The following is a 26,730-nucleotide window of genomic DNA, read 5'->3' as shown; positions in this document are numbered from 1 at the left end:
ATTATGAGAGGTGATACCTCATTGTGGTTTTAATTTGCATTTCTCTAATGATTAGTGACCTCCTTGACCATCTTTTCATATGCATGTCTTCTTTGGAGAGTGTCTGTTCTGGTCCTCTGCCTATTTTTAAAAAAATATATATTTTATTAATTTTTTACAGAGAGGAAGGGAGAGGGATAGAGGGTTAGAAACATTGATGAGAGAGAAACATCGATCAGTTGCCTCCTACACACCTCCTACTGGGGATGTGCCTGCAACCAAGGTACATGCCCTTGACCAGAATCGAACCTGGGACCTTTCAGTCTGCAAGCCGACGTTGTATCCACTGAGTCAAACAGGCCAAGGCTCCTCTGACTATTTTTAATTGGATTATTTGTTTTTTTGATAGTGAGTTGTATAGATGGGGTCCCTAGGCCTGGCCAGCTATCAGGGCCAATCAACTTCCCCGCCTAATCCTTCTTCCCTCGCCACCCACGTCTGCCTCCACCTACTCCTGGTTCCCCGTCCCAGCCTGGGGCTGGTCCTGATCGCCTGATGGGGGGTTGGGGGACTGGTCCCAGTCATCTGCTGACCAGGGGGAGGGGCCATCTGCCACCGTGGTGGGTGGGCAGCAGGCCGATAAGGGCCTGCCAGCCTGGGGGAGGTTAGGGGGACGGACCCAGGAGGTTGGCTGCCACCCCCAAGGAGGGAGCCAGCCCTTGCCTCCCCCTACCCCGGGAAAGGGGCTGCATTTGCTGCTTCCCATCCCCGTTTTTCTGTCCCAGCCCAGGGACCTGCTGGCCTGGGGGAAGGACGAGGAGGTTGACCTTCAGGCCCCATCAGTGATTGGGGCCTGTGGGCTGGGAGAAGCTCCTGCGTTGAGCATTTGCCGCCTGGTGGTCAGTGTGCATCATAGGGACTGGTCATTCTGGTCGTTCCATCGTAAAGGTCACTTAGGCTTTTATGTATATAGATGGGTGGTAGATTTTATCAAATGCTTTTTCTGTATCTATTGATATGACAGTGTAGTTTTTATCCTTCATTTTGTTTATGTGGTGTATCATGTTTATTGATTTGAGGTTATTGTAGCAACCTTGCATCCCCAGAATAAATACCACTTGATCATGGTGTATGATGTTTTTAATGTATTGCTGAATTTGGTTTGCTGATATTTCATTGAGGATTTTTGCCATCTATGTTCATCAGGGATATTGGCCTATAATTTTCTTTTTTTCATAGTGTCTTTATCTGGTTTTGGAATTAGGATAATGCTGGCCTTGTAAAATGAGCTTGGGAATATTCCCTCCTCTTGAATTTTTTTGAATAGTTTGAGAAGGATATGTGTTAGCTCTTCTTTGAAAGTTTGGTAAAATTCATCTGTGTAGCCATCTAATCAGGACATTTGTTAATTGGGAGTTTTTTAAAATTACTGCTTCAGTTTCACTAGTTGTAATCTGTCTATTCAGATTCTCTGGTTCTTCCTGATACAGTTCTGGAAGATTATGTGTTTCTAGGAATTTATTTTTTTTAATATTTAATGAGAGCCTGTGGTCGGCCCGTTTGTTGTCTTGTGTGTGTGTGTGTGTGTGTGTGTGTGTGTGTGTGTGTTGTTTTTTTGTTTTTGTTTTTAGTTTACATTCTTTATAGTTTAAAGTATTACATATGTCTCCTTTTTCCCCCTTGTGTTTCTAGGAATTTATCTATTTTGTCCATATTGCCCAATTAGTTGGCATATAGTTGTAGGAAATGTTTTAAGTGCTGGAATTTAGATGTGAGCAAAAGAGACAAAAATCGGAGCTTATATTCTAATGAAGGGATAAAGGGGGAAAGGTAAAACTATATTAAGAAATACCGTGGAGAGCAACATTCTAGTAAAGTAGTGGAGAGTGCCAAGTAAGGTGCTGGTCAGAGAAAGCCTCACAAAAAAAGGTACCATTTGAGTAAAGATCTAAAGGAGATGGCAGAGCTAGTTATGTGGATATTTAGAGTGAGTATTACAGGAAGAGTAACAGCCAAGGCAAAATCGTGAATCCAGAACATATTTGGTACTTAAAGGAGCAACAAGGATTTCACTGTGACTGGAGTAGACCAGAATAAATGAGGTAGCAGGAGAGTAGTCAGGGATGAGTCAGAAAGTTAGCCTAGCCATACCATATGAGACCTCATTGGTGATTGTGGCAAGTTTGGCTTTTACTATGAATAACATAGAACCCATTGAAGAAAATGCCAGAGTGTGATATGATCTCAGGTTTTTTGTTGTTTTAAATTCTCACTGAGGATATTCCACCTCCTCTCCACCCTCCATTGCATTTTAGAGAGAATGGAAGGGAAGGAGGGTTGGGGGAGAGAAAGAAGCATCAGTGTGAGAGAGACACATCAATTGGTTGCCTCCCTAATGAGCCCTAACCAGGGCTGGAGCTTGAACCTGCAACCCAGGTACATGCCCTTGACAAGGTATTGAACCCATGACTTTTTGGTGTGTGCTGGCCGACACTCTAACCACTAAGAACATGGGACAGGGCTGATCTCCGTTTTTTAAAGGATCATTGTGATTGCTATATAGATTAGACAAAGGACACAGAAGTGAAATCAGACCTATTCAAGAAAATATTATAGTAATTCAGGAGAGAGTCAAACGGCCTTTCAATGGTTGCAAGTGATAGTTATAAGTATGATAAGAATTGGTCCAATCTGGATGTGTTTTGAACATCAAATAGCTAGGGTTGGAATGGCCATGGCTTTTGTGTGAGAAAAAGAGACTGACTCCCAATCTTTGTGGCTAAGCATTAGTAAAAATAGAATTGCCTCAAGTTGAGTTGTGAAGAATGTATAAGTAGCAGTGCTGGAGAGGGGGGTGTGAGAAGTGGTTCACACCGGGCCACCCTTGGGTAGGATTCTGCCTGGTATTTAGGTTGTAAACTCAGTGCTCTGCTTGTCGGACCTGTATTTTTATTTATTTAAAATTTTTTTTATTGATTTCAGAGAGGAAGAGAGAGGGAGAGAGAGAAAAACATCAATGATCAGAATCATTGATCAGGTGACTCCTGCATGCCCCCTACTGGGGATCAAGCCTGCAATAGCTTTGGACATGTTATTTTTGAGATGCCTGTTTGACATCTAAGAGATCCAGTAGGCTAGTCTCTGGAATTTAATGAGAGGCTGGTCTGAAGATATAAAATAAATAGTTGTTAGAATCCAAATTTAAAGTTGTGGAGCTGAATGAAGTCACTAAGGGAGAGAATAGAGTTGGAAATTAGAGTGATAGAAGGATTGAACCCTGGGGCAATCCATTGTTAAAAGTGGGATGGTATGAGTGGGTGTATAATGGAAAGCAAGTGGAGAAAATTACTTTAAGGAGGAGGAAGTGATTACCAGGATCAAATGCTGTTGATAAATCAAGTATGATGAAGATTGAATTGAACAATATGACTTTGACTGTAGCAGTCACGACATAAGTGGCTCAATAAACAATATATCAACTTGTTTCTTTAGCTGCATTCTTCTTACCTCAAAATTAGTGCTTAAAAAGCATTGATTCTTGAACAGTTCCAAGAAATTGATGTCAGTCTTTCACATTTATAGATATAAAATACTTTTTCCCCTTACAATTACCAAGCATTCCTTTTGTTTTTTCTAAGCATGGAGCTGTAATTCCTATTCATTCCTATGTAATTCCCTAGTAAGGTAAGAGTCCTAGGATGTTTATAATGAAAGCGACTTGAGAACTTATTTGTCCACACTTAAATGTATTTATTATTGATTATTATGCCTAAAATTTCATGTTTTTGCTATTAATTATTTTTAAGTGTTTATTAAAGGAGACACCTATTTTTGCTTATTTCCATTTTTTTTGCAAAACAGAAATATGTTGGTGAAGTGTTTAACATCGTAAGTCAACAATCAACAGCCAGGCCAGGATGCATTATTGCATTAGATCCCATTACAAAACTTGTAAGTATGTTTTTCATGGCCACTTAGCAGTAGGTAAATAACATATATGTCAACTTACAATACTATTTATTTACATTCAGCAAGGCCGAAAAACCCAGCTGCTTCATGTTTTTCAAGAAGACTTCATTTTGAATAATCTTGAGAAGAAAAGTATGGGAAAAGATAGAATATTATCTGATGAAGGTAAAGACCAATTTTTTATGTAATGAGAAATGTTCTGTATGTTAGGCAGTTAATAAAGATAAATTGATATAATATCTCATCATCTATTTGAAGTTAAAATTTTCTTGTGTAGGTTGTGGCATTATTTATCATAAATGTCAGTATCTTTACTTTTAGTCAGAAAGTATAAGCAAATTGAAAGGGTTTGTCAATTATGTTTTCTAAAAAGCATAATGTAAATGTGTTTTGTCATTAATGCATGAGTGCTTTTTGGTAGATCTGCTCCTACCCTAACAATTTGGATAGTGTAGACACCTATAATTTTAAGCAGTAGCTTAACACTTCAAGTTATAATTTAAAGACCAAATGTCTTAATTAAGACTTTTTTTTAATAGTTTTGAAAATTATTTAAATACCTTCACTCAATATTAACTGTTTATTCTGCATAAAGGAAAACAGAGCACAATAAAGCTAAAATCTTTTAGTCATCAGTTTTAATTTTCAGAGCCACGCCAAACACAAAATTGACTTTTCTTATAAAGCAGCCATGCAGTGTGTACCTGTTGTTTTAAAAGTTAGTTATGAGCCTCAAGGAATATTAATGACTACATTTTTATTTGTTCCAGATTTTTTTTTACTTCTATTGCACTTTTTTCTTTATTCTACCTTTTTTCCATTTTCCTTTGAGAAGTACTTCTTTGAGTTCTGTACTTTTATGTCTAACTAGAGGCTCGGTGCATGAATTTGTGCACTGGTGGTGTCTCTCGGCCTGGCTGGTGAACTGGGCTGATAGGGGCCATCTCTCCTAGTCCCAATCAGTATGATAGGGGCCGGCCAGCTGGGAAGGAACTGAGGGAGGGCTCCAGGGCATGTCTGGCCTATCTTGCCCGGTCCTGATCGGCTGGACCCCAGCAGCAAGGTAACCTACCAGTCAGTGTCTGCTCCCTGGTGGTCAGTGCACATCATAGCAACTAGTGGAACGGTTGAACGGTCGGACACTTAACATATTATGCTTTTATATGTAGGATTTCTTATCACTGTTTTCATTTAGTCTTCTATCATTTTGCCTGAGAATTCATGAACTGTAAAAGCACAGTGCTTTTGTAACCTCTAAATATAATAATGGTAGGATGCTAAAAAATGAGAAATAAAGATGTCAGTTACAGGATAAAGGGTTATTTATCAATAAAATGTTCTGTACTTTTCCTTTTTTATATTAAAATATTAATAATGCTAGTATTAACAATTCCTCTCATTAAAACTTCCTTGTTAGTAAAATTTATCAGAAATAGATTTATTTCTGTTATTTTTAACTTTGTTATAATCCTGTATCCTTCCTTCCCTTTCTCTTAATTCTTGTAATTGAAATGCCTAACTCACCCAGAACACATTACCAAAGTTACCATTTCGTTTAGTCTCTTAAGATACTATGGTTATCTTTCTTTTCTGGTGTTCCTTTGAAACTTTTTTTCTATGAAAATTTAAAAGGACAAAATAGTTGTTTTCTGATATTTTTATATGTTCTATGATTTATATTGTTTCTATACTGTAATTTTCTAGACATAAAATATGGAAAACCTTGGTTAAAATCTAGCATTTTTAAGTTTGTTTTTTTCAGGCAATAATGAATTACTGATTTTATGATATATTTTAGATAGACGCATTTTTTTTAGTTTATTTTAAGCAACTTATGTGCTGCTTAAATTATGTAGTTTTGACTAAGAAAAAGTTTCCTGAATTTTATGTTGGATAAAGAATACATATATATTGGTCCTTAGATAGACATCATTAACAGGTCATTTTATTATGGTCTTATTTCAAAATATATTTGACAACACAATTTTCATCATGATATGTTGACTTAACGTACCTATCACATAGTTCTTATCTGTTCAGAAATTTCCTACTTAATATGGTCTAATCTGTATGAACATTGTATTGGTGATGACTGTATTATGTGATTTTTTTTTAAGGCTGTCAGTTCAAAAAATGAAATTTAAGTATAGCATACTTGTTAAAATTTTAAATTAATACAAATTCATGTGGTAAAGTTGATTCTGTTCTATAATTCCATTTTGTATTTGGAGCTGTAGATAAGAGTTTTGATTTAAAAAAATCAGTTATTTTGCCTGGCAAGCGTAGCTCCATGGTTGAGCACCCACCTGTGAACCAGGGGATTCCCGGATGATTCCCGGTCAGGGCACATGCCTGGGTTGTGGGCTCAATCCCCAGTGTGGGGTGTGTAGGAGGCAGCTGATCAGTGATTCTCTCTCATCATTGATGTTTCTATCTCTGTCTCCCTTTCCTTTCCTCTCTGTAATCAATAAAATATATATTTTTAAAAATCAGTTATTTTAAGTTATCATATTTAATAAGTTATCTCACTTCCATGTTGATAGTGAAAAATATCTTTAATATCCATAGGCAGCTCACCTAATGGATTTTCTGAAAAATTCTACCTAATTGTAATAGAGTGCACTCAAGACAACCGCTCATTGTTACACATGTGGAATTTACATTTAAAGTCCATTCCTGTCTCATTGGGTGAGTCTTCTTGTTTTAACTTTAAGTAGGCTTAAATTAACAAAGTACATATGATTAGACAGTTCAGTGCATATTTTTAAAGCTGTTCTTATTGAATAGTGATAATATAGTTTATTCAGTTAATTAAAAATGCAAAATGATGTTCTGATTTTCTTGTTATAAAGAATCATTAATATGTTTATTACTTTTAAAATCTTTTATAAGGCAGTTTTGGATTATGAAATTTAGGAATTTATAATGTTTATAGGGTTCCCCCACACCTCTAGTTTTTGCTTTTTTTCTTATGTTTTATAGATGAAAATATAGATACAAAAATATCTGAAGCAGTTTGGCAGCCAGAAGAACATTATTCATCTTCTCCAGAGAAAATCCTGTCTCCTTTTTCACAGAAGTATCAGGCTTGCAGAGCAAATCTCCAGAGTACCAGCAAATTAACTCTGTCTTCAGAAATGGTTTATAGCCAAGAGTTGCATTTGCCACAAGGAGTTGAGATAATAAGTGTTAAGCCATCAGCAGGTTTGTAAATTTTGTGGATAAAGACTATGCAAACTTTGTAATCCATGAGTGCTTAGTAGGTAATCAAAAATATGTGCAACTACTACTTTTTGAATTCACATAGAAACATAAATGGAAAGAATATCTTTAAGTACCCTACATTTGATAGGTTAAATTTCTCATTGTTTTCAAATTGCTTTGACATTTATCAGTCAGTTGTAGTCTTAAATATTGATTTCTAAAATAAATTCTCATTATCCTTTTGTGAAGACAAAGTGAAAGTTTCTAGGGTAGAGATAGTAATGCCCCTTATTCCCCAACGTTGATAATATTAGTAGTGCTGCCCTGGAGCCGTGTGCTGTGAAGTATTATGAGTGTGAGGTTCCTGATTCATATTTAGTATCTTTATCTTAGGGCAGTGGTTCTCAAAAGGTGGTCCCCAGACTAGCGGCATCACCATTACCAGGGAACTTATTGGGAAAAAAAATTCTTAGGCTGTACCGTAGAATTTTGAATCAAAAACTCTTGGGGTCTGTTTTAACAAGCCTTTCAGATAATTCTAATGCACACAAAAAATAAAGAACTGCTGTTCTAGGGTATCAAGAAAACTAAGACAAAAATCTATCTTCTTGTCACTTAATTCTTTCATTTTCATAGTCATAGTGTGGGTTTTGGTCTTTTCTACTTCCCTCACTTTTTTTTTTGACTGATTACTTGAATGCTTTTCAGTTGCTATGTTATCAGATACCTAATTTTTTTCTAATTTAAGTTGGCAGGTGTAGGTATTAACAGTGTTCTGATAACATCTGCATTCTACTTCTTTGTATATTTTAATAAAAGAGGAATTAGTACAAGGAAAGTGAACATTTGAAAAAGAATGACTCTTACATTGACACTTTTAAGAGCTATTATCTTTAGTCAGTATAATCTTCACTACTGAATTCCAATTAAAATAATATGGCAAATGTAAGAGAAACTGAGGATATTTCTGAAAATAATCCTCTTATTTAACTTTGGCCCCAGTTGAGTTTGGAAGAAAAAAAGAAGTTCTAGGGAGAAAGAAGAAATTTATTTTGTATGGAAAACCTAATGTATGGTACAGTAATCCACCCTTATTCTGAAGAATTAGTTCCAAATCTCCCAGTAGATGCCTGAAACTGAGGATAGTACCAAACCCTAGATATACTATGTTTGTTCCTATATGTACATACTTTTTCACTGAAAGGAAGCACTTTACCACTTCTCTTTGGATTATTCAAATTGCCAGCATCACTACTCTTAGGCTTTTGGGACTATTATTTAGTAAAATAAGGGTTACCTGAACACAAGCACTGCGATACCGCAATAGTTGCTCTGATTACTAAGTGACTATCAGCCTGGTAGCACAATGTAGATACACTAGACATGGGATGACTCATATTCTAGGCAGGACAAAACTGGGCAGTGCAAATTTTATCATGCTACTCAGATGGTGTTTAATTTAAAACTTACAAATTGTTTATATCTGGAATTTTCTATTTAATATTTTTAGATCTCATTTGCTCGTTGGTATTTGAAACCACGGAAGGTAAACTGTAAATGAGGGGAGACTACTGTAAAAGTTTTTTCCTAGTCTTAGAATTTTTTTTAGTCAAGACTATTAGAAAATGTGCTATATTCCTGAGGACTTAAAAAAATTACAATTATGTTGAAATGGGCTTTTAAAATACGATAAATGTTCTAATTATCAGAAATGTTATATAGGACAGGGGTTGGCAAACTATGGGCCATCTACCTGTTTTGTAAATAAGTTTGAGTGGAATGTAGCCACATTTATTTGTATATGGCTATTTTTGTTCTATAGTGGCAGAGTTGAGTAGTTACATCAGAGACCTATGGCTAACAAAGCCCAAAATGATTACTATCTGTCCCTTTAAGAAAAAATTTGCTAAATCCTGGTTTAGGAAATTAAGAGTATATGATTACAGTAAGCCCAAGAAAATGTTATGTCCCACTTAGGAATCTTCTCAGCATTAGTTATATCAAATACTCTAATCATTGAGTGCCCATTCAGTATTTAGGTAAGCATGGCCCACTCACAAAATGGTATTGAAAAATATCAGAGATGTGACCCATGAATGTTGACAAGTTTTTAAAACTGCTGATATCTTTAAAATAAGATTTATAGCCCGGCCAGTGTGACTCAATGGTTGAGTGTTGACCTATGAACTAGGAAGCCATGGTTCAATTTCTGGTCAGGACACATGCCTAGGTATTAAGCTCAATCCCCAGTAGGGGGCATGCAGGAGGCAGCCCATCGATGATTCTTTCTCATCATTGATGTTTCTATCTCCCCTCTCCTTCCTTTCTGAAATTAATAAAAAACATATTTAAAAAATTATAAAATGAGATTTACAATAATATGTAAAACTAGTAAAGAGCTGTGAAAAGAATATTGGCGTGAGAACCAGGACATAAATTCAGGTTTTCTAATTCTGCCTTAATCTAGCTATTTGATTTAGGCATAAGATACTTAACATATTTGGTCAAGGGTCTTTACCTATAAAATGCAGGAATTGAACTAAATTGTCTCAGAGTTCTTTCAGATTTGGTAATATTGTTCTTCTTGCATACTTTCTGTTATCATTGAAGGCGTTTTACTGATCTTATTGATCCTTAAACTATTATTGACTGTTACGTTGTTAACAGTAGTTCATACAAAAGACTAAAACCTTTAGTACATGAAAATAGAAATATTTAACCAAATTTGACATTTTGTTAATGGATTATTTTTATTTTAGGTCATCTGAGTTCTTCTTCCATATATCCAATATGCAGTGCTCCCTATTTATTGGCAACTTCATGCTCAGATGAGAAAGTAAGATTCTGGAGATGCAAAGTAACATATGGAGAAGCTGCCACATCAAATAATGGAAAAATGGATCTTGTATACACTTGGGAGGAATGGCCATTACTTATTGAAGATGGACTTCAGAGTAATAGTAGTATTACTGTACCTGGAAGGCCTGTAGAAGTTAGCTGTGCACACACAAATCGTTTAGCAGTAGCATATAAGCAGCCTGCATCTAATAGTAGACCTTCTCAGGACTTTGTGATGCATGTAAGCATTTTTGAATGTGAGTCTACAGGAGGTTCATGTTGGGTCCTTGAACAGACAATTCATTTAGATGAGTTAAATACGGTGTTGGATTCTGGCATTAGCATTGATAGCAATTTAGTGGCCTATGATAAGCAAGAGGTATATTTATCCAGTAAAGAGAGTATAACATCAAATATAAAGCATTTAGTTCACTTAGATTGGATATCTAGGGAAGATGGTTCTCATATCTTGACTGTAGGAATTGGATCAAAACTTTTGATGTATGGACTCCTGGATGGCAAGGTACAAGAACAGACTAGTAAGGAAAGCCTGGCATTTCCTCTCTGGGAGAATAGTAAAGTTGTGCCTCTTTCTAAGTTTGTACTGTTACGAAGTGTGGATTTGGTTTCTTCTGTAGAAGGCTCTCCACCTTTTCCTGTTTCTTTATCATGGGTCCGGGATGGCATCCTGGTGGTAGGAATGGATTGTGAGATGCATGTTTATTCCCAGTGGCAGCCATCTGCTAAGCAAGAACCTGTTATAACAGATTCATACAATGGGAGCACTCCATCTATAATAAGTTTAATAAAACAGAGTAACTCATCAAGTTCTGGATTACATCCTCCAAAGAAAACTCTGACTCGATCTATGACCAGTCTTGCACAGAAAATCTGTGGAAAGAAAACTGCATTTGATCCTTCTGTGGACATGGAAGATTCAGGTCTTTTTGAAGCAGCTCATGTTCTTTCCCCAACTTTACCTCAGTACCATCCCTTGCAGCTTTTGGAACTGATGGATCTTGGCAAAGTTCGAAGAGCAAAGGCCATCTTGTCACATCTTGTCAAGTGCATTGCTGGAGAAGTTGTGGCCCTGAATGAAACGGAATCTTGTCATGAGCGCCGCCTTAGGTCTCTCACCATCAGTGCCAGTGGAAGCACCACCAGAGACCCCCAGACATTCAACAAGAGTGAAAATACAGATTACACAGAAATAGATTCTGTTCCTCCACTTCCTTTATATGCCTTACTTGCGGCAGATGATGATAGCTATTACTCATCTTTGGAGAAATCTAGTAATCAGAGTAGCTTGAATAACTCAAACCAGTTATCAAAAGAAAATTATGATGAGCTTTTTCAGATTCCAACTCCAATGACTGATAGTAATGTGTTAGAGACAGATGAAGAAAATACAAAGCCCAGGGTTATTGACCTTTCACAATATAGTCCAACTTACTTTGGTCCTGAGCATGCTCAGGTTCTTTCTGGCCACTTACTTCATTCTAGTTTACCAGGACTCACCAGGATGGAGCAGATGTCTTTGATGGCCTTAGCAGATACAATTGCAACTACCAGCACTGATATTGGAGAAAGCAGAGACAGAAGCCAAGGTAAAACTAAATTGGGTACAGGATCAGAAGAAAAACTAGTGATATTTTTACCTAATTTCACAGAAAATCTAAAAAATATTTTATAAAAATGATGCTCACAATGGTTTTTAATCATCATTGCTGACTTCACAATAGTTTTTACTTGAAAATTTGCTATTTATCCCATAAATCGTGCTCCGAAATAGAATTTGAAATAGAAATTATAATACAAAATTCATTTTGCCAGTTATTTTAAATTTTTACATAATAGTTTGCTTAATAATGTTAAAGATCCACCTGAATCCTTTGAGTTTAGAAAAAGTTAACATTCTTATTAAATAATTACTTTAGATAATACAAATGTGATTTCCATTTTATTTTCATGTTGTGATAATTTGCTATTATTTGGCTTTTAATATATTTAGGTTTATTTTAAAAATTTGCATTACTGTATACTCCTACCTAGAATAATAAAAATAAGCATAATAAAATTAGGTTTATTCCTCATCCAGAGATCTTTTTTTTCCTTTTTAATCTCCTAAGTTACAAATCAATTTGAATGTAGAATTTCCATCACATTTCAAAGATTGAAACAAGTACAGCCAGGTGCACCAGATAGAGATCAGTAGGCTAGACCCCTTGAACTCTGCTTGAGGGAAAATATGGGGTAAACTTAAGAAAATAATGATAATTAAAAATTAAAGAAAAAATATTGGCCATCAATCGTGACACTTTTACTTTAAGAAGTGTTGCTAGTAGATACTATTTTTGATATAAATATATTATAGGTATCTTATATTTTTAATTATTTAATGTAAAAAGCAGGCCTTCTCACTGTATAACTATTTCTTTCAGTGTTAGCAGAACATTATTGGGGTGAGTATATGACTTGAATCAATATGGAAAATATTGTAACATATACCACAGAGAAGGTTAAACTATTTTAAAATTTAGTTAAATTTAAGTAAGATTCAGATCAGAGGAGGTCTGATTATAAAAAATGTCACAGACCCTGAGTTAATTTATTCTCTTCTTTATTATTCTTCACAATATTTAACTATCCTTCTTTCTGTAGTATATAATTGTTTAGGAAAAAAATATTTAGACTGATAACTGTTTTCAGTTTCAGAATGTTTTATGTTTTATCTCTGTATTTGGTGCTGTGACATGCTGCTTGTCAAAATTATTAGCATTTACTTGTGTTTTGCTGATGAAATGTTGTGTTACAAATAAAAATGAGTAAATGCTTTTTTCCTTTTTTATAGGTGGAGAAACTCTTGACGAATGTGGGTTAAAATTTCTTTTGGCTGTTCGACTTCATACTTTTCTTACAACTTCCCTTCCAGCTTATCGAGCTCAACTCCTTCACCAAGGTGATTTTGGTAGTAATCTGTTAAAAGGAAGTAAGGCAAGAAGAAGAAAAGAAAGGCTTCAGAAGCTTGCATTTGCTCAGATATGATAATGCTGACAAATTTGACACATGCTAAATTTCCTTAATTTATTTTAAAAATGTTTATTTCCACGTAACTTTCATTACTTAAGGTATCAGAAATTTTCTTTTTTTTTTCTTTTTTGGTTCATCCTCATCAGAGAATATTTTTTTCCATGGATTTTTAGAGAGAGTGGAAGGGAGGGAGAGAGGGGCAAAGAGAAAAACATTGATGTGAGAAAGACATAGATTAAGTGCCTCTCACATGCACCCAGTCCGGGGCCTAGGATCAAACCTATACATGCACTTGTCCAAGAATCTAACTGGCGACCCTGTGGTGTATGGGCCAACACTGTAACCACTGAGGCAGTATTGGAATATTTTTGGTAGATAGAAAGAGTTAATGAAGAAATAGAAACATGTAGCAATTGGGCAATTGGATATTCTGTGTTATGTTTTAAGCACATCATACATTAAAGGGCAATTAGTATTTCATTCTCTTTAATTTCTTTTCTAGATTATCTTTTTCTCCCTTTTGAAATTTTAGAGAAAAGAATTGATTAACATTTTTGTTACAGAAAAAGATACATATTCAAATTTTAATTGTTTTACAAAAGAAGAGTACCCCTAAAACTATTGTTAACATTAATATGTATTTTAGATATTAGTTTAAGAACATTTCAGATACTAATATATACTGTTAGCCAGGACTTTCAGAGTAACAGAAATACTTTACTACCTTTAAGGTACCTTAAGCAAAACAGGATATTTATTGGTTCAGTGTCCAGGAAGTATAAGAGATAGAGCTGCCTTCCAGCATTATTGACTCTGCAGGTTCGCCTCTGTTAATTGGTCTCTGTCTCTTGCTCTCTCTTGTCCTTTCCTTGTTTCTCTTTTTGCTTCCTTCTCCACTTTTGGGGAAAGTAAAGCTTAAAATTCTAAGTCAAGTTCTTTAATTATTTATGAAAAATTATTGAACTTGATTGAGAGATAATAGAAATCCTATATAATAAAAGGGTAATATGCAAATTGACCCTAATGGCAGAATGACTGGAATGACTGGTCACTATGACGTCCACTGATCACCAGGGGGCAGATGCTCAACACAGGAGCTGCCTCCTGGTAGTCAGTGCACTTCCACAGGGGGAGCGAGGCTCAGCCAGAAGCTGTCTTATGGCTGGCCAGCGCAGTGGTGGTGGTGGGAGCCTCTCCCACCTCCGCGGCAGCGCTAATGATGTCTGACTAACGGCTTAGGCCCGCTCCCCTGGGAGGGGGGTGCGTGGGCCTAAGCCGTTAGTCAGACATCCCCCAAGGGCTTGTGGGCTGTCAGAGGGATGTCTGACTGCCAAGCTGGCAGGTGGACATCCCCTGAGGGGTCCCAGACTGCAAGAGGGGGCAGGCTGGTCTGAGGGACCCCCCCCTCCACCAAGTGTGCAAATTTTCATGCAACGGACCTCTAGTGTAAAATTAATTTAGAATAATTGTCTGTTCACAGCATAAGTATTGTTTTTTTTTTAATTTATATATACCTTTTTTTCCCTAGACTTGGGTATAATGTGAATTTTAAATTCTTTGGTGCTGGATATTAGGTTAAACATTTCAGTCCATATATTTCAAAGCCACATCTTGTAATTAATCACTTACTTCGCCCAGTAATAGTAAACAAAATGTACTGTGAAGAAGAAATAGAAGCTGAACAATAAACACCCCATGTGGTGCCAATAGGTTGAAAGAATTGCTAATGTAAATGGTGCTGTATAAACATAAAAGTACCTTCCTAAGTATAGTGACATCTATAATAATAAAAGCGTAATATGCTAATTAGACCAGACGTCCTTTGGGGTGACCTTCCGGACGAAGCTGGGGCTTCGAGGGAAGCCCGTGTCCCAGTGCCTGCCTGCGGCCGGAGGGAACCCCGGGTCCCGAGTGCCAGAGGGAAGCCGATGACAGCAGCTGGGGGAAGGAAGGCCTACTCTTGCACAAATTTCGTGCATCCGGCCCCTAGTGGGATAATAATAGTTATTATATGCCAGGTATTATTCTAAATGCTTTAACAATACTAATTTAATCCTCACAACAATGTATTATGGTAGGTCCCATGATTATTCACATTTTTTAAATGAGAAATTGAGGAATTAGGAGACCAAGAAGCTTGCCCAAAGTTATATAGTTAATTAAGGATGGACTTGGAATTTAATGCATGCGTTCTGATTCCAGAGTCTTCACAGTCTTTTTTTTTTTTTTTTAATCCTCATTCAAGGATATGTTTTTATTGATTTGAGAGAGAGAGAGGAGAGAGAAAGAGAGAAACATCATTGTGAGAAAGAAACATCAATTCATTGCCTCCGATACGCGCCCTGACTAGGAATCAAACCCGAAACCTAGGTATGTACCCTGACTGGGAATCGAACCTGCAACCCTCTGGTCCACAGGACAATGCTCCTACCAACTGAACCACCCAGCTAGGGCTTTTCTTTTAAATGTCAAATAAAGTTTATTATCTATAATGTATAAGGGGCTGATAAAAACATAAAAAATCAGTACCTTCTTTTGGACAGATAAATAGCCAAAATATATAGATAACAAAAAAATACAAAGAATAAAGACATGCTAGGGGAAATTCTCTATTTCACTAATAATGAAGGAAACTCAATTTAACACAATAATGAGGTAACAATTCACTCTACTATAAAAAGTAAAAGAAAAATTCAATGTAAGCATAATATGGGTAAACACGGACCTGAATATTGCTTATAGTACTTAAAATTAAGAAAACCTCTTTGAAAAGCAATATGGGAATATATATGTTAATCCCACCTTGGGAAGAAAAAACAATTTTTTAAAGCTCTTTTTTTTATATCTGTACTACATATTGATGAAAAACTACATTAAGTCAAATGCCCCAAATAGAATAAGTCATTATGAAAACATTGCTATATTAATATAAAATATTGAATTGCCAATAAAAATAATAACTTTATGAACAATGTGTATTAATGGTAAGAACACATAGTATGAAAATTTTTTGATATGAGTCTTTACTGTCTTAAATTCTGTTCACCAGGATATAATGTTTATTTGATGCTTTTTTTAATTCCATTGAATTAAATTCACAAAACAAATGTTGACCAAAGGAAAAGGAGAATCAGCTTTGAAGAAGAATCATACCAGTATAGAAAAATACCTTGTGTTTCTCATTTTCTAAGAAAAAGTCATGGGGAATAGCTAGAGAACAAAAATACTCGGCGCAGTGGCATTTGCCATAAGCATTTTTTCTTATCTTTTTAAAAATACATATTTTAATTATAGAAAATATATGCTCATTATAGATAATATTGAAATGATAGGATTGTTTAGAGAAGCAAGAAAAAAAATAACCCATATTTCCTCTAGCCCTAAACACTTAATTGTAACTTTTTGAGTCTCATACAAAGTTTAGATATTTTTGCAAATATGGAACACATTTCTGATAATCATTGTATAATTGTGTTTATATTTCTTACCAACATTTTTTTGACATTTCTTTAGGCCTGTCTACTAGTCATTTTGCCTGGGCATTTCATTCAGTAGCAGAAGAAGAACTGCTGAACATGTTGCCAATAATGCAGAAAAACAATCCCACTTGGTCTGAACTGAGAGCTATGGGCGTGGGATGGTGGGTCCGGAATACTTGCATCTTACGCAAATGCATAGAAAAGGTAAGTATTTTATGTTGGTATGAAAATTATATTTTGGATGTTCCTTTAAATCACTCTTTGTTTTTTTGAAGCAGTGAGATGATTTTACATAGTTTTATATTTGAAAATATGTGAATATAATATTTTAAAGTTTCTATTCTAATTCTTAAATTTCTAGTTGATACACTTGTTTAGTATATATGTCAGATTTTTACAAAATACATATACTTTTTAGAAAAAATAAAATAGTACAGAAAAGATTGTAATGAAAAGTGTAGTCCTGTTCTCATTTCTCTGAATCCTAGGAGGCCATCACCATAAATTATTTTTGTAATTGTTGAATATATATGTGTGTGTGTTTACATACATATTTAAAAAATCTGTTGAACATTTAAACAGATTAATGTATATTAATGTATAATAATCTGTATATTAAATCTTGGATATGAGGGAAACTATTTGTTCACTTAAAAATGATTTCTGTGAAATATTGAACAATATATTCTACTTACAGGTAGCCAAAGCAGCCTTTTATAGAAAGAATGATCCTTTAGATGCTGCCATTTTCTACCTTGCAATGAAAAAGAAAGCTGTGATTTGGGGATTATATAGGTAGGTGAGAAAACTACTTTAAAATGAAAAACTGTTCATAAAGTAAATGTATGAAATAAAGATTTGTTGTTCTGATTAGTGTGATTCATGTAGATTTTTAGTTATTTTTATATTTAAGGAGACATTTTATAGGGGAGAATCCCAGATGTTTTCTAGAGCACATCTTTTTTTACTTATTTAATGCATTTTTATTGATTTCAGAGAGGAATGGATGGGGAGAGAGAGATAGAAACATCAATGATGAGAAAAAATCATTGATAGGCTGTCTCCTGCACACCCCACACTGGGTATTGAGCTGGCACCCGGGGCATGTGCCCTGACCAGGAATAGAACCGCGACCTCCTGGTTCATAAATTTACACTCAACCACTGAGCCACTCCAGTTGGGCAGAGCAGAAGAACTTGATAGGTAACTTTAGTTTGTTTTAGGTTTTATCAGGCCAGAAAAATATTTTTTTGCTTAGGAACTTTTTATGATATTCCTATAGGACAAAGAACTAAAGCTGGGAAAATAAATTGGTAGAATCTGGAACAAGCATCTACTCTGTGCTCTATAAGAGCCCATGGACCAGGCTGTCCCTCTAAACTGCCCTCCTCTTATCTCCAGACTCCATAATTGAGTTTGGGTCACTTAGAATTTTTTTTTCATTTGTCCTCAGCAACACTTGGCGAACATGATCACCATTTGTTTTGGGTTCTGTTCAGCATGAACCATATGAATAGCAACCTCTGGGGGAAAATCATGGTACCAGTCAGTTTTGTAAGAGACTAGATCCTTTTAGTGTTGTTTTGAATCAGGACAGAGTTTTTAGGTTTTGATCATCAAAGTAAAGGTGATTGATTGATGAAGTTTAAATGGTGAAGTAGCACAGAAGTTAATATAAATTATATATTTCACATAGATTTTAAAATAATTTCTCACAGTGCTGCTAATGTAGTTTTTCAATAGTTTGAAAGCATTTTTTTCAATAATCTTAGATATTTTTGAGAAACTAAATGTTTATCATTAATGTTCTTTGCTCAGAAAAGAAAATGTATAGTTACTTTTAAACTGTCAAATGTTTCTTGCCAGTCTTAACTTTTAAGTGGCTAACTTTATAAAATCAGTTCTGATGTAGAAACATTATATTCTAAAATTTTTATACTTTTTTTTCTCCTTACAGATCCCAAAATGATACCAAGATGACACAATTTTTTGGGCACAATTTTGAAGATGAGAGATGGCGTAAAGCAGCTTTAAAGAATGCTTTTTCTTTGTTAGGCAAACAGAGATTTGAACATTCTGCAGCATTTTTTCTTTTAGCTGGTTGCCTCAGAGATGCAATTGAGGTAATGAATGAAACCTTTTTAAAAATAGCATGGTCATCTATAAGCTCTTTATCTAGGGCTAAAATTTTAATTTTTTTATTTCAACTTAAGTCTAGTGGAAATAACACAAGGCTAAGTACCTAAAGTAATTGGTAATATTTTATAGTGACTTTTAAAATTTTGTCATTTAGCTTGAACGATGTTTATACAGAATTAAGATTAGCCAGGTTGTGTTGGTTGGTAGAGATAGGTAGTTGATCTGACTCATAAGAATATTCATGAACAGGTTAAAAAAAAAGTTTCTCCTACAATTAAAACATATTTTAACCTATATATTTTTTGAACTCAGTTGATGAACCTTCACAAATTTTTAACAGATTCTTTCTCAGTAAACCTTAAGAATTTATGAATACTTAAGATAAAACATTTCTGTCCTAAATTGCCCTTTTGCTTAGAGTTTCATACAAGCAAAAATCTTTTTTTTTTAATTTCGAAAACATTATAGTCTGTTAACGTGGATGGGAACAGTAAGAGTTCAAGAGTAAAACAAAATACATCATTTGATTTGATGCTATTAAGAATTATTCAATATTTCCTTATTAGGCCAATTCTTTTTACAAACATTTAGTATTGGCAGATACTAAAATTTGTAAGCTATTAACGTAAATGCTGACAATAGACTTGCCAAAGCAAGCAGTATATGTTCTTTAATCATCCTTGTTCACTGATTTCAGATATTAATAAAGCCTTGTGTTCATGTAGTTAATAGTGATTGAGTTGAGTTTATCTTAAGTGAAAGATACTCCCGCTTATTTATAAACAATCTTTTTTTTTTTTTACAAGGTATGTCTTGAGAAACTGAATGATATTCAGTTGGCTCTTGTAATAGCAAGACTATATGAGTCTGAATTTGATAAATCTGCAACATATAAGTCTATTTTGCGTAAAAAAATTTTGGGAATTCTTTCTCCTATGGATGAACTCAATTCATTGAACATCAATATGCATTATGATCCTTTTCTTCGGAGTATGGCATATTGGATTTTGGAAGATTATGGTAGTGCACTGGAAACATTAATAAAGCAACCTGTCAGAGAGGAAGATGGTAAGCTGCACTTTTACGTTGTTAAGATCTATTAATATTTGCTGGGTATAGAACACACTGTTAGGTATTAATGGTAATAACAAAGCAAGTTGAAGACATGGTCTAAGATTTTATGGTTCAGTTGGGGACACAGTTATGCATACTTTGGATTTTCTGTTTTTATGAAATCAATGTGTTCAATATAAATGTATAAACAGTTGAATATAAATGTTTTGAAGAAAATAGTGATATAAACTCAGTTTATCTGAGGTGGAAGTTAGCATATTAATCAGTTTTATAATTTATATAGTAGAACTATATTTATTGTAAAAAAAACCAAACCAAAAAAACAGTTGAGCCCTAGTCGGTTTGACTCAGTGGATAGAGCATCGACCAGTGGACTGAAGGGTCCCAGGTTCAATTCAGGCCAAGGGCACGTGCCCTGGTTGTGGGTTCAATCCCCAGGAAGCAGCCTATCAATGATTTTCTCTCATCCTTGATGTTTCTATTTCTCTCTTCCTCTTCCTTTTTCTCTGAAATCAATAAAAACACATTATGAAAAAGAAAAAGGAAGTTGACATAAAATTGCCAATTTTTTGACTGTCTTGTTCATAAGATGAGTGAGGTACATTTTTTTAAATGTTCCTTTTTGAATCTACTTCTGCCTTTTGTTTTAGAAATCCTTTCTGCTAAAAGTTTTCTAGAGGTTAGTATAATGTGGAATTATTTATATAGTTTTATATAAAAATGATGTTATATGCTCTTCAAATATTTTTCCATAGTTAGAATTGAATTGTATATGATAGCTGGTATAGTAGGTGTCATATCATTTGGAGTACTAATTGGAAAAGGTTCTAGTTCATAGCTTTTTGTATAGCATCATTTAATTATGAAGTGTCATATGTCTAATTATGAAAAAGTCATATTACTCAATTGTTCTGGTATCTTAGCCATCTAAGCTATAGATTTCCAAACTGGCCTCTGTATAATGAAGGGAGAAATAAAAGGTCTTTTCAGTCACTTATTTTATTTTTTTAAATATATTTTTATTGATTTCAGAGAGGAAGGAAGAGGGGAGAGAGATATAGAAACATCAATGATGAGAGAGAATGATTGATCAGCTGCCTACTGCATGCCCCCTCCTGGGAATCGAGCATGCAACCTGGGCATGTGCCCTTGACTGGAATTGAATCTGGGACCCTTCAGTCTGCAAGCTGAGGCTCTAGCCACTGAGCCAAACCAGCTAGGGCCAGTCACTTATTTTATACCTATACATATTCTTGTCAAAAATGTATTTTGATTTGGGGTTAATACATGATCACATACTTTTAGAGCCAATTAAACCTTCATTCTAGGTGCGGGGGACAGGGCTGGGATAGAAAGGGTCAATGGGGGAAAAGGGAGACATCTAATATTTTCAACAGTAAAGGATTAAAAACACAAAAACCTGTATTTTAGAAGAAAAAAATTAAAGGATAATAGTGGCTTGGACCAAGATGGTAGGAGTGGAGGCAGAGAGAAGTGGTTGGATTTGGAATATAATGTTAAGGTTGACTAGGTAGGACAGGATTCTCTAGATGTGAAGGGAATGAGAATCAAGGATAATTCCTGGGTTTTTAGCTTGAGCAATAGATAAATTATATAGGGAAGACTGGGAGCAAATTTTGGGGAGTGTTGCTTTAGCTAGAGAAGACTTCTCCAATAAGATCAACTTTGAGTAGAGACCTAATTGAAATGAGCGAGTAGATATCTGGATAGAGTAGTTTAGGCCAAAGGCTCACTACATGTAGATACCTGGGTAGAGTAGTTTAGGCCAAAGCAAGCATGTCAAACTCAAAGGCTAACACTGTCAAATAAGCAAGGTTAAGTTTATGTGGGCCTCAAAAAAACAAAAGCTTCAATTTTCCTAGAAATGTAAGTTTATTTCAGTAGAGACATGCTGGATACAAAGGGCTGAAATAAATGAGTAATCATTAACATAAAATAATAGAACATTTTAATAAAAATTAATATTTTTCTTGAACATTAACTTACCAGACACTGAATAACTGCACATATTAATAAGCGTAATGCAAATAAACCTATTTTTCCTGTTCTCCAAAAGTGAAATATTTCCTGTTGCGCACACCAAACAAGTCAGTACAAAACTAATAACTTGGCAATCGGTTGCTAAAATATTTGCTGCTAGTATTAGTGGAGAGAAATGGTGTGCCTGCGCATAAGGCCCCTAAAGGAAATGAATGCAATACGATTATAGCAATCAGTCATTAGTGAACATTGTAGTTCATTACTAATAATTATGTATAACAGGATATTGTAAAAATTAAGATACAAAATTTTTATTAGGACTTTTTTACATATTGGCTGGACCACAAAAATATTCGTCGTGGGCTGCCTGTGGCCCACAGATTGCGAGTTTGACATGCTTGGGCCAAAGGCTCACTAAAGGCCCTGAGGCAAGAGAATGTACATGTAAATGGAAATGTAATGTAGGCCTTTGGATGTAGTAGTATGGATTTACAGGGAGAATTTGGGACAAGTGATAGAGATGTGCAAGTTATTAGCATTTAGATGGTATTTAAAGCCATGTGACTATATGAGTTTACGCAATGAGTGTAGATAGGAAAAAAGTCAAGCATTGAACTCTAGAATGCTCACAGGTAGAGAAAATGAGGAAGATCTAGCCAAGCAGACTGGAAAGGATTATCTGGGAAAGTAAGAGAAAAAGAACTAGGTGTAAGTGGATGTTTTAAATTACCTTAGATTGTTACCTGAAAGTATGTGAATTCAGCATAATCTTTGTTTTTCTACTATGTTAGAACAAATTTTATTACAAATGTGTTGTTTTTAAAAAGTATATATTTTTATTGATTTCATAGAGGGAGAGAAAGAGTTAGAAACATCAGTGATGAGATAGAATCATTGATCAGCTGCCTCCTGCATGCCTCACACTGGGGATTGAGCCCACAACCCAGGCATGTGCCATGACCATATGTCAAGGCTTAACCATTGAGCCATGCTGGCTGGGATAAAAATGTTTTTTTGTCTGTTCAATACTATGTATTAGTATAGTGTGTTAATAAAATTTTGCCTAAAGAAAGACCAGGTAGATAAAGGGGCCATAGTAGAGAAAAATGCTACAATACAACTCTTGAAGAATTTTTCTTGGCTCATAAAATGAATTTACTTTCAGATCAAGTCACTATGTCAGCCTGTAACCCTGCAGTTTTTAACTTCTACAATTATCTAAGAACACATCCTCTTTTGCTGAGACGTCATTTTGGATCATCTGATCCATTTTCCACACATGTGAGTTTAACAGGAAAAAGTGGGCTCGCAGGAACAATTAATTTAAGTGAAAGAAGATTATTTTTTACTACTGCCTGTGCTCATTTAAAAGCTGGCTGCCCCATGTTGGCTTTGGAAGTATTATCAAAGATACCAAAAGTCATTAAGAAGACAAAACCTTTTTGTAGAACATCTAATTTTATGGATACTAGTAAAGACTGTTCTCCAACTTCTCCATTGAAATTGGATGCAAGGGAAGATAAGTCTTCTGCTATTGATTGGTCACAGTCACTCATTAATGGTTTTGGATCTTCTTCAGAGGGTTCCTCAGAGAAGCAGTCAAACTCCACTCTTTCTTTTGATTGGAGCCAACCAAGTGTTGTATTTCAGGATGACTCTTTAGAATTAAAATGGGACAGTGATAATGATGAAGAAAATGAGGATCTCCCTATTTCAATGAAAGAACTAAAACCTTCAAAGGAAAAAATAGGGGAAAAAATAGATGAAACGAGTTCTAATTACACAGAATCTCTCAGCATGCTAGATGAAAATGACATTTTAAATCCGTCAGAAGATATAATTGCAGTTCAACTAAAATTTAGAGCATGTTTAAAGATTCTCACAGGAGAACTTCGTACTTTATCTACTGGCTATGAAATAGATGGTGGAAAATTGCGTTACCAACTATATCACTGGCTTGAAAAGGAGATGATAGCTCTCCAGAAGACTTGTGACTATTGTTCAGATGCTGAAGAATTACAGTCTGCATTTGGTGCAAATGGAGATGAATTGGGGATAAATGAAGATGATGAAGATTTGCTTCATGAAAAAAAAGTGAAACAACTGAGAGAAAATTTTCAGGAAAAAAGACAATGGCTTTCGAAATATCAGTCACTGTTGAGAATGTTTCTTAGTTACTGCATACTTCATGGATCCCATGGTGGGGGCCTTGCCTCTGTGAGAATGGAATTGATTTTGCTTTTACAAGAATCTCAGCAGGTATGTAACTTATATGATAGCCAGTCAAAATAGCACATGTATGAAAATGTTTTTGATCATTGCTTTTAAATATTAAAATTGTTGATTTTCTTTATTATGGTTTCTTTAAGGAATGCTCATTTTTGCATGGTACTTCATTGTGAATTTGTGGACTTATGCGTGTATTGCAGTTTAAAGACAATTTGATATTAGGCCCTATGATATGCTGAATTCAAATGCCACATTCTTATATGAATGCCCTTATGAGCTGATGAATTTCTTATGATAAGAGGGTATTGTTCCATCATTTTTCAGTATAATTCCTGGAATGATGACCTCCTCGGGTCCCTTCTAACTATAAAAAGTTTGTGTTAAGTTTTAAGTGTTTTGAAGTTTTACAAAGAAACTCCTGAATTACATAAATAATGGGTTATAACTATAAATGGTTGGTTAACCTTTTTTTTCTTTGTTTTTAAGGAAACATCAGAACCAGTGTTTCCTAGCTCTCTGTCAGAGCAAACCTCAGTACCTCTCCTCTTTGCTTGTACGGCCAGTGCCAAAACAGTAGTTGCCAATCCACTATTGCACCTTAGTAATCTAACACATGATATTCTACATGCCATAATAAACTTTGATTCACCACCCCATCCAGATATCCAAAGCAATAAAGTAAGTATGCTTGGTTTCAGTCTTTTAATTATACTACAATAAAACTAAAAGATAAGTGTTAGGGTTTTAAAAAATAATTTTTATTTATTTATTTATTTTTAAATATATTTTTATTGATTTTTTACAGAGAGGAAGGGAGAGAGATAGAGACTTAGAAACATCGATGAGAGAGAAACATCGATCAGCTGCCTCCTGCACATCTCCTACTGGGGATGTGCCCGCAACCAAGGTACATGCCCTTGACCGGAATCGAACCTGGGACCTTTCAGTCTGCAGGCCGACGCTCTATCCACTGAGCCAAACCGGTTTCGGCTTTAAAAAATAATTTTAAACATCAGACTATACATGGTGATTGTTACATTACCAAGGTTATCAAAGAAAACTTCTGGTTGTAGCCCAGGTTCATCTTACTTGTGTTACTTATACCCACTAGAGTATTTTAATTTTTAATCCAATGCTAGTTACTAAGTCTTATTTAGCCATTTTATTAAGATAAGAGTAATTGGTATATATGCAGATACGTGATTTCTTTAGCAGTACACTTAGTCAAAAAGCTGATTGTTTTTTAGATATAGAGACTTAATATTATGGTGTGATGTTACTAATATGTATGTAAAGGTTTTCTTTGTTAATATGAAAAGATTACATATTTTCAGGACAATGTGAAGTATTTTGTCCCAGTCAATCCTCTAGGGCAGTGGTCAGCAAACTCATTAGTCAACAGAGCAGATATCAACAATACGACGATTGAAATTTCTTTTGAGAGCCAAATTTTTTAAACATAAACTATATAGGTAGGTACATTGTTATTAACTTAATTAGGGTACTCCTAAGGCTTAGGAAGAGCCACACTCAAGGGGCCAAAGAGCCGCACGTGGCTCGCGAGCCACAGTTTGCCGACCACAGATCTAGGATGACTTCAGATTTCTGTTGGTAAGCAGAGTGTTTGCAGGGTTGACAGAGAATCTGGGTCATACATTTTTCATCTTTCAACGGGCAAGCATAGCACATTATTCTGGGTTCTCTAGAGAAATAGAACCAATAAGGGGGGTGTGTGCGTGTGTAAAGAGCTTTATTATAAGCAATTGGCTCACATGATTATGGAGGCCGAGAAGTCCAAAGATGTGCATTTGACAAGCTGGAGACCCAGAAGAGCTGATCATGTAGTTCCAGTCCTAGTCTGAAGTCCTGAGAACCAGGATAGCTGGTAATGTAAATTCTAGTTGAAAGCTACCAGGCTCGAGACCCAAGAAGAGCTAGTATTTCAGTTCTAATTCAAAGGCAGGGCCTGAGCCATTTTGGCTCAGTGGATGGAGTGTTGGCCTGGGGACTGAAGGATCCGGGTTTCAGTTCTGGTCAAGGGCATGTACCTCGGTTGCAGGCTCCTGTCGGCCAGGGTCCTGGTAGGGACACATACAGGAGGCAACCAGTCGACGTGTTTCACATCGATATTTCTCTTTGTCTTTCCCTCTCCCGCTCTCTAAAAATCAATGGATAAATATCCTAGGGTGAAGATTAAAAAAAAAAATCAGGAAAGGCTCACGACTCACCTCAATGCAACCAGACGGAATTCCCTCATTCTCTACTCTTTTTGTTCTGTTCAGGTATTCCAGTTGATTGGATGAGGCCTTCCCCTATCTGCTTTGCTTAGTGTTCCAATTCAAGTGATAATCTCCCCAAATCACCCTAACAGATGCACCTAGAATAATGTTTGACCAAATGTCTGGGCACCTGAAGACCTGGTCATGTTCACATATAAAATTAATAATCACATCTAGGTTATTTCATATGATTGCGGGAGGGTTTTTTTTGTTGTTGTCTTAACTATTTTTTTATTGATTTCAGAGAGGAAGAGAGAGGGAGAGAGAGATAGAAACGTCAATAATGAGAGAGGATCATTGATCTGCTGCCTCCTGTATGCCCCGAACTGGGGATTGAGCCTGCAACCTGGGCATGTGCCCTGACCAGGAATCTAACCATGACCTCCTGGTTAATAGGTCATTGTTCAACCACTGAGCCATGATTGCTGGTCTGGTTGCAGGAGTTTTAAAAGCAGCAAGAATTTGCAAGCCTTTTGAGGACTAGGTTCAGAATTCACACATGACTTTTT

The 26,730-nt window shown here is 35.5% G+C and overlaps 1 protein-coding gene across 3 annotated transcripts in view; it reads left to right on the top strand.

The window, feature by feature from the left end:
* Positions 1 to 26,730, top strand: part of DMXL1 (Dmx like 1) — a 133,703-nt gene that overhangs the window by 47,059 nt on the left and 59,914 nt on the right. For all 3 annotated transcript variants that reach the window (XM_006755261.2, XM_015558446.1, XM_006755262.2), the window contains exons 13-24: positions 3,841 to 3,930; positions 4,011 to 4,113; positions 6,517 to 6,636; positions 6,931 to 7,152; positions 9,912 to 11,597; positions 12,842 to 12,949; positions 16,534 to 16,703; positions 17,197 to 17,294; positions 18,457 to 18,622; positions 19,445 to 19,706; positions 22,879 to 23,972; positions 24,429 to 24,620. In XM_006755261.2, the coding sequence (XP_006755324.1) occupies positions 3,841 to 3,930; positions 4,011 to 4,113; positions 6,517 to 6,636; positions 6,931 to 7,152; positions 9,912 to 11,597; positions 12,842 to 12,949; positions 16,534 to 16,703; positions 17,197 to 17,294; positions 18,457 to 18,622; positions 19,445 to 19,706; positions 22,879 to 23,972; positions 24,429 to 24,620 (4,311 nt within the window). The remainder of the gene's footprint in view (positions 1 to 3,840; positions 3,931 to 4,010; positions 4,114 to 6,516; positions 6,637 to 6,930; positions 7,153 to 9,911; positions 11,598 to 12,841; positions 12,950 to 16,533; positions 16,704 to 17,196; positions 17,295 to 18,456; positions 18,623 to 19,444; positions 19,707 to 22,878; positions 23,973 to 24,428; positions 24,621 to 26,730) is intronic.

This window comes from Myotis davidii, unplaced genomic scaffold, assembly GCF_000327345.1.
Source record: "Myotis davidii unplaced genomic scaffold, ASM32734v1 scaffold130, whole genome shotgun sequence".
NCBI classification, from domain to species: Eukaryota; Metazoa; Chordata; class Mammalia; order Chiroptera; family Vespertilionidae; genus Myotis; species Myotis davidii.
The sequence above is the reverse complement of the archived record's forward strand: the minus strand, read 5'-3'. Positions and strand labels throughout refer to the sequence as shown.